Source organism: Phoxinus phoxinus, assembly GCF_949152265.1.
Source record: "Phoxinus phoxinus genome assembly, chromosome: 20".
NCBI classification, from domain to species: Eukaryota; Metazoa; Chordata; class Actinopteri; order Cypriniformes; family Leuciscidae; genus Phoxinus; species Phoxinus phoxinus.
Window position 1 is genome coordinate 12,668,897 of NC_136895.1, and position 13,762 is coordinate 12,682,658.

General features: G+C 42.3%; 1 protein-coding gene and 1 long non-coding RNA gene across 2 annotated transcripts; one reads left to right on the forward strand and one right to left on the reverse strand.

Annotated features, from left to right (window-relative positions):
• Nucleotides 1-369: 369 nt before the first annotated feature.
• On the forward strand, nt 370-7,421 carry fam20cl (family with sequence similarity 20 member C, like; the record flags this gene model as incomplete). The annotated part of the gene is made up of 10 exons (XM_079594053.1): nt 370-746; nt 1,697-1,872; nt 2,519-2,597; nt 3,350-3,442; nt 5,847-5,962; nt 6,047-6,227; nt 6,551-6,660; nt 6,840-6,921; nt 7,028-7,087; nt 7,165-7,421. The coding sequence occupies 10 exons, from the start codon at nt 370-372 to the stop codon at nt 7,412-7,414; spliced, it is 1,524 nt and encodes a 507-aa protein (XP_079450179.1). The 3' UTR covers nt 7,415-7,421.
• Nucleotides 7,422-8,854: 1,433 nt separating this feature from the next.
• On the reverse strand, nt 8,855-11,767 carry LOC306988258. The gene is made up of 4 exons (XR_013795360.1): nt 11,694-11,767; nt 11,109-11,174; nt 10,829-10,917; nt 8,855-9,682 (listed from the first exon to the last, which is right to left on the reverse strand). It is a non-coding gene; the product is annotated as an uncharacterized lncRNA (long non-coding RNA).
• Nucleotides 11,768-13,762: the final 1,995 nt, after the last annotated feature.

Here is a 13,762-nt window from a genome sequence, read left to right on the forward strand (position 1 = left end):
CAAGAGGCTAGAGGTCACCTTTGGTAAAAAGTGGCACAGTTTACCCCACTCCCCCCTAACAGTCAATTCAGGTTCTTTTGAGTAGAAAATACGCTACAACTCTGACGTGTGCTAGACGTTGCAGGGGGGAAAGTAAACACATCCATTCAGATCAGCCTAACCTGGCACCTCTCCTCTGTAATGTTTGAGAGAAACAGGGAGCAAACAGGGGAATGAAGGTCTAAAGGACAAACTGAGCTTCCTTTTAGTCCAGGCGGACGGAGACGAAAACACCTTAATCTGGAAGCCGGGTATGTTTTGCTCTATATTCTTTAATACAGACGACTGGAGAGTTGAAATTAATTACCTTTGCCATCTCATTTCAGTACAATGCGAGTATGCACACGTCGACGTTCACAGACATTGCGCATGTGGCTATTAATTGTCTTCCTGAGTCTGCATTTGCTTGTGGTTTCACTTGTCCTGTCCACATACCACACTACTTGTGCGCCCCGCTCGCACCCTGGCATCCAGACCTCCATCAGCTTCTTCATTCACAATACATCTACTTCAACAAACACAATGGCTCCTGGAGGAAGTGACACCCTGGAGGTGGCAATAGACGGCGTAGCAGGTGACCTTGCCAAACTGGAGGCTCTGTACTCCCATCCGCTGTATCATATGCCCACCCCACCTGTGCCTGATGGTGATTGGTTGCTGAAAGTTCGAACGAAAAAAAAAGAGGAAGGGAGCAGCGTACAACAGTGGTGAGGACTTTATTACATCATTTATTTTTTATTTTTTTGGCTACATGTGAATTTGCTTGTTCTTCCAATCCAGGTGCGTTGGTAAAACCTACTTGTAAATCATAGTGATGATTCATTTGTGAGTGAATTTCGAGTGAGATCTTTTCAATGGTCCTGTTTACACCTGGTATTAAGATGTGTTTTGTTCGATCAGATCACAAGTAGATGATGGAGACACATTCCCGTTTAGACCTTGTGTTTTGATCTGTCTATTTGTCCACTTTCGTCCACTTCTGTCCTGATTTCTTCGGGGAGAGGGTCTATGGGCGGGTAAATGTATGGGCTTTTTCAGATCTTTCATTCTAATGGACGAAATAAGCTTGTGCAATTTACATATGAACGCTCTGACAGCCGCAAGACCATGCCGGACGCTGTGAGTGTGTTAAAAATCAGGAATGAGGAGAGAACTTTGTGCTTGGGACGTTTTTCGTCATCAAACCAAAATTGGGTCTTCATCCGGTAAAGTTTAAATCCTGTCTGGCTAGCGCGCTTCCCATAATGTTTACCATTAGGTCAGTAGGCGGAGAGTAGACTTTTTTTCTCTAGCTGTTCGAAACGAATTCGACCACATGACTGTTTACTCTACGAATACAATCCGGCCTAATGCGTTTTCACTTCCTCTGGAATTGGTAAAAAGTGGACAAGCTCAAAACTTTTTAATCCCCGTTTAGTTAAGCGTCGTCCACTAATCCAATCGACCAAAATGCTTCTTAATACCAGCTGTAAACAGGGCCAATGATTCAGTATAACTTGTTTACAAATCAGTCTGCATCAAGATAATTACGACCGAAAAAAAAAAAAATTTGTGTGATGCAGCATCCTGGCCTCTAGATGTCAGTATAAGGTTCTTGGTGCACCTTTAATTATGATTGCTGTACAGTCAAAAACACACAAGTGATTCTAATTCTTAGGATGAGTGCTAATGAGGACGGCTATGATCCTATCCTCTGGAACGCCAGTGTTGAGACACATCCGCCTTGGCTCCGGTTTCACCTTGGTATATCTCGCTGGCAGATGTATCAGCACAAAGATCCCAATCTGTCAGCGCTGACTCAGCAACTGGCCTCCCGTCGCATCGTCAGTGCAGGTAGGTGACCTTAAATATTGCAAGGCAAGGCCTTTATATGATCAAGAAAGAGGGAGGAGGATTAGAGGTGTATAGACGTTTCCATCTTCCAGTAGCCTAATGTAATAAGTAAATTGTGAGACAAAGTTTAAGGTAAAATCAGGTAAAATTTAAAAAACAGTTCAACCATGCATGAGTGTAGATAGAATTGATCTTGGAGGACTCGATCTGCTACACTGCTGCTGGACATGAGCACATGTTTTCTGAGATGATATTTTCGGCTGAAACGTTCTAAAAATGACAGGGATTAGGAAGGTAAAGTAGGAAAAAGCTCTGTAGAAGATCTTGACAGGTGGTGCTGGGGAGGAGGAGGAGTAGCAAAATAAAATGATCTTGGCTCAGTACTGAACTGGACCAAGTTGAGACGAAAATAAATAAGATTGTGTATAGATAGGAAAGAGAGATGAATTGATTTAACTTTGCATTTCTAAAAAAACAAGTCAAAATTATGAGGTCAACTGTGAGACATTAAATTATGAGAAATAAACATATGCAATTGTGTATAAAAATGTATATTACATTGAGAAATAAAGATGCAAATATGAAAAAATAAAGTTGTAATTGTGAGATATTAGTCTAATTTACAGGTTTGTATGGTACTTTTCAGTGCAAAAATCAGGTGGGACGCAGCTGAAGTTGGTGATGTCATTTCGTAATTATGGACAGGCACTCTTCAAACCCATGAAGTAAGACCCAAGCATGTGCCTCTTAGTACAAGTCATCATATTTGTCTATTTGTGTATGTATATATGAGTATAGTTTAAGTCACTGTTTGATAGAGACATTTTCTATTTACATATTAATAATTAAAAGCATTCAGTGCTATATAATGAGCTAGATATTCTGATTTAAACCACAGACTTTTAAAAACTTAGGGGCTATTTATACTGTACATAATCCGTTTTTGCATTGCACTACACTGCTTTTCAATTGTTTTTTAACATAAACACGTGCTAGACATACATTGTGCTTGTTCTTTTGCAGCATCTCACGCATGACACGGTGATCTAAAATTGTAGCGCTCAGGTTAAAATAAATTTGCACTTTTTCAATTTGACTGCCCTGTGTCTCACAATTTTAAATGCAAAAATGGGTTCTGTGTGAACCGGCCCCAACCAGGATTTAAAAACATGAACCACAGGACAGTGGAATGGAAAAAAAGCCATAAGGTATAGAGACAATAAAAAAAAATATATATTTTTTAACTTAAACTGCACTTTTTTTTAAAAATGTTGTGTCAAGTGCAACAGTCAAACACTTGAAAATGCAATGAAAAACAATGGCAATGCAGTGCAGTGGAATGCAAAATTGTGCAATGGTTGTTCTATTGAACTATTGAACCACCCCTAAGACATTGTAAGTAGTAAAGTAGCAGATGTAACAGTAAAGTAGCACAGATATGTTAATGTATTTTAAGATCATTCTCGTTCAACTGAAGACAGGAACGGCAGGAGGAGACCAATGTGAATCTGTATTATTTCTCCGACTTTGAGAGGCACAATGCTGAGATCGCAGCCTTCCACCTGGACAGGTAAGAGAGACTGTATATTACATGTACAGCCATATAATTATAATTCACAAATCACTCTGAATGATTAATTAGCTAATCACTCAAAATTATTAGACGTCCAAAAGTTAATTATCTAAAATTGGTCATGTAATATGTTGTGTTTGGGAAAGTTATTTTTTTAGAAGTAATGCATAAAAAATTGGGATCTATGTCTCCGTTCCCTCCTCGGGGAATGAGGGTTACCATACATAACCGAGACGTTCCCCTTCATCAGTCACTCTCTACGTACGTAAGAGATGCTGATGAATTGTGGATATCTACCAACTCGACACTGCTGCTGGCCCTTCCAGCTCTCCGCTTGAGTCTCCTGGCCTGACCGCCGTGTTGGGCAGAAGTAGAAGCGACTCTGATCTGACATCTTCAGGGATCTTCCCGGTGGGAAGAACACCACTCAACGAACAGGTTCCACTTCCGTGCATAGAGGCACCTCGTTGAGGGGGCTCTAGCAGAAGTGATGGTGTCTATCCCCGCCTGGGGTTGGCTACCTAGACCCAGGGAGTTTCCAGAGGTCTGGACGCGGGTGCCCTTCCTGAGAGGAAGGGGACAAAGAGGGGCTGTCGTGAGGAGCATGAGTTCTGGGAACCAGGTCCGGTTGGGCCAGTACGGCGCAACTAACAAGACCTGCTCCTTGTCCTCCCTGACTTTGCACCGAGTCTGTCTCACTGGGGGAAACGCATACTTGTGTAGGCCCCTGGATCAGCTGTGCACCAGTGCATCCATGCCGAGGGTCCACTTGGACAGGGAGAAAAACAACTGGCAATGGGTTGAGTCTGGAGAGGCAACAGATCTACCTGTGCGGCTCTGAAGAAGTCCCATATCAGCTGTACCGCCTGGGGATGGAGACGCCATTCTCCCGGAAGCATAGGCTGTCGTGAGAGCTTGTCGGCTGCACGATTGAGCACGCCAGGGATGTGAATGGCATGAAGCGACCTTAGATGCTTCTGACTCCATAGGAGGAGATGGCCGGCGGGTTTCGACATGCGGTGGGAGCGTAGATCAACTTGTGGGTTGATTTATGCAACGGTCGCAGTGCTGTCCGTACGTACCAGTACATGCTTGCCATGTAGTGGCCCTTGAGGCGGCCCAGCGCAAGGTGTACTGTAAACAACTCGAGGCAATTGATATGCCAATGCAGTTGAGGTCCTGTCCACAGACCTGAGACTGCATGCCCGTTGTATGTGGCTCCCCAGCCGGTAGTTGAAGATAGTGAGATAGTTGAAAATAGTCCTTCAGGTCAATCGCTGCTAACCAATCTCGGGGACGGATGCATTTGAAAATGCGTTTCTGCATTAACATCTTGAAAGGGAGTTTGTGCAGGGCCCAACTCAAGAAACGCAAGTCCAAGATTGGCCATAAGCCACCGCCTTTCTTGGGTACAATGAAGTAGGAGCTGTAGAACCCTGTCTTCATATCGGCTGGAGGGACCTTCTCTATCACGTCCTTCGCCAGTAGGACAGATCTCTGCCCGCAAGACAGGGACATTGCTGCTCCACATGCAGGTGAAGTGAAGGCCCCTAAACTTGGGAGGGCGGCGGGCGAACTGAATCGCATAGCCGATTCTGATGGTACGGATGAGCCAGCGAGATGGGCTGGGGTCTTTAGCCAGGCTTCCAGACACCGTGCAAGCGAGTCCATGGGTGGAGCAGCGAGGTGCAACACAGGGACTCGACTCAGGAAACACTGAGGCGGCCCGAATTGGGGTCTGAGTGTGCTGTGCAACACTACCTGGTTCCAGGGTGGGGCAGAGGATGCATGGGAAGGCCTGGTGCGGTCCCCGAAACGCACATTGCTGCCCGCTGGCGATAGAGGGGGACGGGAGTGTTAAGGAATGGAAGCGTCACTCACTGCCATCCGCGCCCTCTTGAGACCCAGAGATGGAGAAGCTGCTCTTACTGAGAATTTGGGTACCGCTGACTGAGACGCTGTGGAATTGACTGAGATGCCAGCGGCGGAACGGAATTTGATTAAACAAAAGATTCTCCGCCTGGCCCTCCACCATGGAAGAGCAGCTGACTATTGACTCTCAGTCAATAAACAAGAAAACAACATTTTATTTGAAAATGGATTAGAAAAATATATTTTGTTGTAAATTTAAAAGTAATGCGTTACTTTACTAGTTACTTAGCAAGTTACTTAGCAAGTTACATAATCAGATTCGTTGTTAAAGTAATCTGATTATGATTATGTAACTTGATGATACCCCCATAATGGAAATAAGATCACGTGACAATAAAATTACAGTTATTTAAAACTGTTTACCTTTGAATATTTTCTGCTATTTTATTAAAAAAAATGTTTATAGTAGACATTATACTGCACATTCTGTATTCAATTCTGAACATAACTCTTTTTCTTTCACATTAAGGATACTGGGTTTCAGGAGGATGCCTCCAGCGGTTGGGAGGCTTATTAATGTAATAAAAGAAATCAAAGATATCACCACTGACCATAGACTGGTCAAAACATTTTTCACATCCCCAGGTTCGTCCCACTTGACTCTTCTCCACCACTTCCTCTGAAGTATGGTCTATTTGTAAGTCACCATCTGTCTTTCTCTTTCTACAGTGGGGAATGTGTGTTTTTACGGCCAGTGTTCCTATTACTGCTCCACGGAGCATGCTATCTGTGGGCGTCCCGTCATGATTGAGGGGTCTTTGGCTGCTATGCTGCCAGACCTGTCGTTGGCACAGCGCCGCTCGTGGAAGAGCCCCTGGAAGCGGTCTTACAGCCGAAGCAATCTGGCTCTGTAGGTGGAGTGTGTGGGGATAGTTATTTAAAGGGATAGTTCACCCAAAAATAAAAACTTTGTCATCATTTACTCACCCTCATGACATTCTAAGTCTGTATTCTTCTTCTGTTGAACACAAAATAAGACATATTGGATTTTTTTGTTGTCTTTTTCTTTTTTCTAATACAATGAAAGTGAATGGGGTCCAAAGTTGTTTTCTGGACCCCATTGACTTTCAAAGTTTATTTTTTACGTTCGTCTTTGTTGTGTGTTTGTAAATATTTAGTGTGATTCGCAATTGAGAAACCACAGTAGCTAACCAATGATTATTTCTGTAACAGATGGGAGACAGATACCAACTACTGTGACTCAGTAAAAACGTCTCCTCCCTACGACCGAGGCACTCGATTGGTGGATCTGATTGACATGAGCATTCTCGACTTTCTCATGAGTGAGTAATGGATCAGTTAAGATAACTCAAGGGGGAACACTTACAAAAAAGTACTATAGTTTTCTATGTATATCACAGAAATACCATGTTTGCTTTCATTGAGCTGATGTAAGCCATCATACTACTCTCTTTTTTAAAATCTAAATGTTTTCCTGATACTTTCCATCTACCATCTTCAGGTAACATGGATAGGCACCACTATGAAACATTTGAGAAGTTTGGCAATGACACATTTCTCATACACTTAGACAATGGAAGAGCGTGAGTATTCAAAATCAAGAGTCCAAGAGGTTTTCTGACGAAGTTTTGTTTGGCTCAGTTTGATTGGGCGTGATGCTTCTGTGTGCAACTTATGTGTGTGTTGTAGATTTGGACGTCACTCCAAAGATGAACCTTCTATTTTGGCTCCTCTTGTGCAGTGCTGCAGGTGGAGTGAACAGAAGTAACAATTTTAAGGGCGTTGTGTTTTTTATCAGCTTCTTATTTCCTCATTCTTTCCCTCAGGATCCGTCGTTCCACGTTGCTTCGTTTACGTCTGCTCTCTCTCCCGATGTATCGGTTGAGCGATGTCATGCGTGCATCTTTGTCTCAGGATCCCCTTGCAGCAGTGGCACCCCTCCTTACTGAGCCACATCTTTTGGCTCTTGACCGTCGCCTGGCAACAGTCATTCAAACCATCCAGGACTGTCTGGAGCAGCATCAACATCACAGTGATGTCATATATGATGACATCACTGATTACCCTGGGGCTTGATGTGATATTGTTTAGATCTATGTTGTGTTGTATAACCAATCAATGACACAATATATGGTTGTAAATGAATGTTGAATAAAGTGGATTATTACCATCTGTGACCAGTTACTTGTTGCATGATGGGATGCACCGAATCCAGATTTTTGGGGTTCGACCGAATACCAAATCCACTGGTTAAGATTCTGCCGAATCCGAAACAGAATACCGAATCCTACTCCCATCCTCAGTCCATTAACACAGCAAACACATCAATGAAGTAAACAACGTCCACAGCAGCTGGATTTTTCATTTTATTTTATTTTAACTGTAAAAAAAAGAAAAGAAAAAAAAGAATAAGCAACATTATGCATTTTAACAGTGGTGATATTGTATATTGTTTAGGGTCCTTGCCACCACGAGACAATTATTGTCATTGCAAATTGAACATGTAGCTCGACTTGAATTGCCTTCTTTTGACTGAAAGTACTGCCGAACACTTTTTCTGCTCATGAGTTCCATTTTCACTTTCTCACAGCCTACGTCATTCGAACGGTTCACCTAACGAGTGGAAATAAGGTGTGGCCCCTTTAAGAGCTGCGCGCTCCCTGTTGACCCTTGTGAAAAAAAAGTGCACTTTAGTGTACTTTTATAAAGTGTACTTATTACACAAATAATATACTTTAAAAGTATACACTTAAGTGTGAATTAAATGCAATCTTTTGGGCGCACTTAATGCACATTAAGTATAATTAATTTCAAATTTATTACATATTAAGTTGAAATAAAATGCAATAAGTTGCCATTAAGAGTGATTTTTTGGAACAACTTAAGTGGGACTTTAATACAACTTTATATCTACTTTCATAATTGCTTCTAGTGTCTTTAAAATATACTTAAAGTGCACTACACAATATACTGACACGCAATTAATGTGAACTAAAATATACTTTAATGTCAGTTAAAAATACACTTAATTGTGAATTAAATGTATTGTTTTGGGCGCACTCAATGCACATTAAGTGTAATTAATTTCAAATGTATCACATATTAAGTTGAAATAAAATGCAATGAGTTGCCATTAAGAGTGATTTTTTGGAACAACTTAAGTGGGACTTTAATACAACTTTATATCTACTTTCATTACAGCTTTAAGTGCACTACACAATATACTGACACGCAATTAATGTGAACTAAAATATACTTTAATGTCAGTTAAAAATACACTTAAGTGTGAATTAAATGTATTGTTTTGGGCGCACTCAATGCACATTAAGTGTAATTAATTTCAAATGTATCACATATTAAGTTGAAATAAAATGCAATAAGTTGCCATTAAGAGTGATTTTTTGGAACAACTTAAGTGGGACTTTAATACAACTTTATATCTACTTTCATTACAGCTTCTAGTGTCTTTAAAATATACTTTAAGTGCACTACACAATATACTGACACGCAATTAATGTGAACTAAAATATACTTTAATGTAATATACATGTACATCGTTCGTTATATAATTAAATACATTTATAATTAAAAAAAATTATAATAAAGTTGTAATTTAGTACATTTCAAATTTTAATAAAAAAAAATCTCTTAATAACCTAGTTACAATCAAAAGAAACACTATACATAAACACAAACAGTTACAACACTTTAACTCCTTTAGAAAGAGTCTGGAGGACAATGAAGCTTATATGCACAATCATTTTCTTCCTCAAATACCCTAAACATCACAGAAAACATTATGCATTTTTACATTTTCAGAAAACATTCTGTATGATATATAATATTGTTTTTGTTTCCATGTAATTTACTAGTACTACTACTTTTGGGGTAATTTGGTCCCCATAAAAAAAACACATACACATACACACACACACACACACGCACGCACACACACACACCTAATATTAACAAAGATGAATAAATACAGTAAATAAATTCTTCATTGTTAGTTCATTTTGGCTAATGTATAAACTAATGTTAGCAAATGAGACTTAATATTAAAGTAAAAATATTAAAGCTCTTAAACCTTTACTAGCACCAACAGAACCAAATGGTTTCTTCTAAAATCTTACTCAATTACAGTGAATGTAAGTTTGTCTAAAAACAAAAAACAAAACAAAATCTGAAGAACTCCAACGGCATAAAAACAAGAAAACCAAAATCGTTTGTCACCAAATGTTTTGAAGTTGTTGGAAAGTGCTGTTTATGTCTATGTCCCAGAAGCTCTCCAGAGTATATGTGAATGGAAATGTTCCAGAGAAGCAGGAAAGTCAGAAAAAATACCTTGAAGAAAGAAAACAAAAACAGAAGGAAAACAATTGTTTATAAAAACAGATCCAGTCCATTATTATATTTGGCTCAATTGAATGAAAGTGATAGATATACAGTTGCGCTTTAAAGTTATACACCTTGCAGTATCTGCAAAATGTTAATAATTATAGTAATAAGAGGGATAACAAAAAATTGTGTTCTCTTTTTATTTAGTACTGCCCTGATGAAGCAGTTTATTCATTCCCCAATCAAATGTCAAAACATTTTCGTCATAGTTGTCGTCATTTAAAACTGGTTTTTATTTAGTTATCCTCTGGTTTTCGTCTGTGAAAAAATGTCGGTGACGAAAATAATGATACAAATTATTCGTCATTAGTAACATTGCAAGATGGCTGTGGATGAACACCAGTTGTTTGAAACAGCTTTGGCCGCTACAATGAACGAGTTAGACTTTTATCTAAAAGAGGAACCGAAGACGGTGCTCGAAACGTTCCTTTGCAAGAAGGATGTTTTTACTGTTTTGCCGGCAAAGACATTGCTGGCAAGAGTCTAATCTACCAGTTAGCTCCGCTGGTAGCCAGGCGTATGGGGCTTAGTTGTGATTGGTCGTACTAGTATTATCCAATTGCGTGCAGTGAGATTTTCAAATCCATGCTTGGTGCCGCCCCTCGAGTTGGGTGATTTATATTACTCAATGCCAGACCCTTAATCTTTCGGATTTGGGTCTGGATTTCCAGGCTAGCAGTTCCTGGATGTTAAAGTTGAATTTACTGTCCAATTCGAACCACTGAATTTGCGAAGCGGAAACATTTTTTTGACCGAAAATCACCTGTTAAATATTATAGGTTGCATTTTTAAACCATTTTAATATTTTTGAAGTAAAATATTAAAGGTGAATATGGATTATTGGATTTTTAATAATGAAAATGGGTTTGAAATGTTTTTAATCGAAATATTCACAGCTTAAATTTCAACCCAATGCAATCCCTAAAAATACAATGCATTAAAATGCAAGCATAGTTAATGCAATGCATTTTTTTTTTCAAGTAGTGCAATTCAACAGGCTTTTTTGTTTCAAAAACATTTGCCATTATTTTACTTCCATACCCAAGACCCATGCAAACGTTTCCTCATCTTGGCTTGTAAGTTTCAGCTTACCGTGCAAATCTTCATGAAGGATGTTCCTGTATTTACTGGTACCACGGTTGACACAGCAATTCTGCGGCCCTCTTCCTTTGGTTTGATACCTGTAAAATATATGATGATTATAGGGGCATCTGTAAATGCACAGGTGGGAATTTATTACTTACAAATGGAGAAGATTTAAAGTATTTAAAAGCTAAAGGGATAGTAAGTGACTTGATAGCAGTGTTTCAGCTTGATCAGGGTGTGCTGTCTGTGCAACAATTCATGACAAATTATGTAACGTTAACATCACCTCATCAATAAAGGCCTGTGATTCCACACCGCTTGCACTGTATCTCCAATCACAAATGAACTGATCCTGCAAAATGAACGTGTAACTCCAGATAAGCACAAAAAAATAACATATTCCAAAACAAATAGTAACTGAACAACTCACTCTTCAAATGCAAAAATAAAAAAATAATGCTACATTACAAGCATTATTTCTAGAGTGATATATTAAATATTTATGGTGGTTATAACATTGATTATATGTATTAAATGTATATAAATGTCTTCGAGTGTTACAATATTGGATCTGTATTTAGCAAATTTGTCATTTAGTAATGTTTAAATGATTTAAAAAGTCGGTTTAATTAAATTATATATTTTTTCAGCAGCCAAATTCGTCGAACACACCCACACGCGAAAATATTATGATGTAAGAAATTATTAGAATGCAATCATAGATAAATTATTGAAAAACTGATTAATTCACCTCCCGAGTCTATTGCGTCTGTCTGCGATGAAAATAATGTAATGTGTTACACTCTCGCAATAACAACTGCCATGTTACGGTGAAAATGTTAAAATAAAGAAAGCATCAAGATATACTTACTTGACTCATTATTGCAGTATAACGTCTCATCTGTAATCAAACGTGGCGTTCTCTTCCTGATTGCGCAGCTTCAGTTCCCTTTCGTAGTCACTTCGAGTTACGTCGAAATGACGACGAATGGGGTTCGCTTAGAAGCCTATCCTCTTCGAATATTAATAAAACGAGCCAATGGCAAGCAAATGCCATGGGTCTGCTGAATTTGCATAGCGTAACTCCGCCCCACAGTGTGGGTATATAAGGAAGTGAGCCGGCAACATGCAGATATGTTTTCGCTTTCGGAGCCAAGTTTATCCTTCACTCCACAAGCCATCCTGAGTATCATCTCTATTCCTCTTCGAGACGAGCTTCCCTCCAGGTGTTGGTGTGACAGCGAGTTCCAGCGAGTGCACATTCCCTGCGATCTGAGCAGTGATCTGCCAGTGTGTGTGTGTTCTCTCCCTGGTCGCTTCAGCATCTGCGGGGATTTCTCCTTCTCTCTAAAAGAGCAAAGCGCGTGGCACGTCTTTTTAAAGATGCATCGCCCGTGCCCTTCTGGTTGTGGTCACTGGCTGTCTGATTTAGATGGGCACAATCGCTGTTTTGCGTGTTTGGGCTTAGAGCACGCCAAAGCAGCGCTTGTGGATGACTCATGTTTTCATTGCGGAAACATGACCATCGCGACACTACGGTCGAGACTCAGTGATCTCGAAAGAGTGAGAGTCCCCTCATCCACACCCCGATCTACCCCCTCTAGTAATAGAGCTGGTACTTCGGCTGGTGGCCAGGGTGACCTGAGGGTGACGGTGTGGCAACAACAACCGACGATTCGTCCTCGGGCCACATCCCCCTCTCAAGTGCCGCAACCCGCGAGCCGACCAGATGATGCGCTCGATCAGTCCCGGCCAACGGTCGGCGGCGGACCGAGTGCGCCGTCTGGCGCTCCTAATGACGATGCTATGTCGATCACAGCATCACAAGGTGGGCAGGAGTCCTCGGGAGATGAGGGGTCGGCTGTGCTGCCGCCTCCGGGCGCGTCAGCATTGCCCGATCCTGATCCCGAGCTGACGGCCATGCTTTCCCGGGCAGCCGCGAGCATCGGGTTAGAGTGCAATCCGCCACCCTGCCCCGAGCGCTCGCGTCTGGACGATTGGTTTTTGGGCGCGGCCGCCGATTCACGTCGGCGTCCAACCCCAATGCCTTTCTTCCCGGATGTGCATGAGGAGGTCTCGAGGTCCTGGAAGACACCCTTGTCTTCCCGTGATCGCTCGGCGACCTCCTCCGCCTTTCCTCCTCTCGATCAGGCGGCTGTTTACGGGTACACTGGGGTGCCTATGGTTGAACGCTCTGTTGCGATGCAACTGTGTCCACAGAGTGCTTCTTCCCGTGGTGATCCTAAGCACCCCTCCAAGGCCTGTAGGTTTTCGTCGACCCTGGTGGCGAAGACCTATAGAGCTGCGGGGCAGGCAGCCGCCTCATTGCATGCCATGGCCACTCTGCAGGTCTACCAGGCCCAGATGCTCAGGGACATGCACGAGGGGAGGACTGACCCAGGGCTCTTCAATGAGCTGCGTGCCGCCACTGACCTCGCTCTCCGGGCGACGAAAGTGACCGCACGCTCCCTGGGCCAGGTGATGTCCACTAGTGTGGTCCAGGAGAGACACCTCTGGCTCAACCTGGCCGATATGAGGGACGCTGAGCGGACTCGTCTGCTTGACGCCCCCATATCCCAGGCTGGCCTCTTCGGCGGAGCGGTTGAAGATTTTGCCCAACAGTTTTCAACCGCCCAGAAGCAGACTGAGGCTATTCGTCATATTCTGCCCCGACGGCCCGCTGCTGCCTCCACCCAGCCGTCGGTTCAGACGCCTCAGCCTGCTCGCCGCCGAGGGCGCCCTCCCGCGGCTCCCGCCCCTCCCGCACGGCCCCAGCAGCAGCCTTCACCCGGGCCGCGTCGTGGAGGACGCCGCAGGCAGGCGCCCCAGCCCTCTCCAGCCCCGCGCCCCGCTAAACGCCAGGCCAAGCGGCGCTCCTGAGACGGGCTGCTCAGAGATGGCCATCAGTTCTTCTCAGGAGATGGTAGCAGGACCACTCCT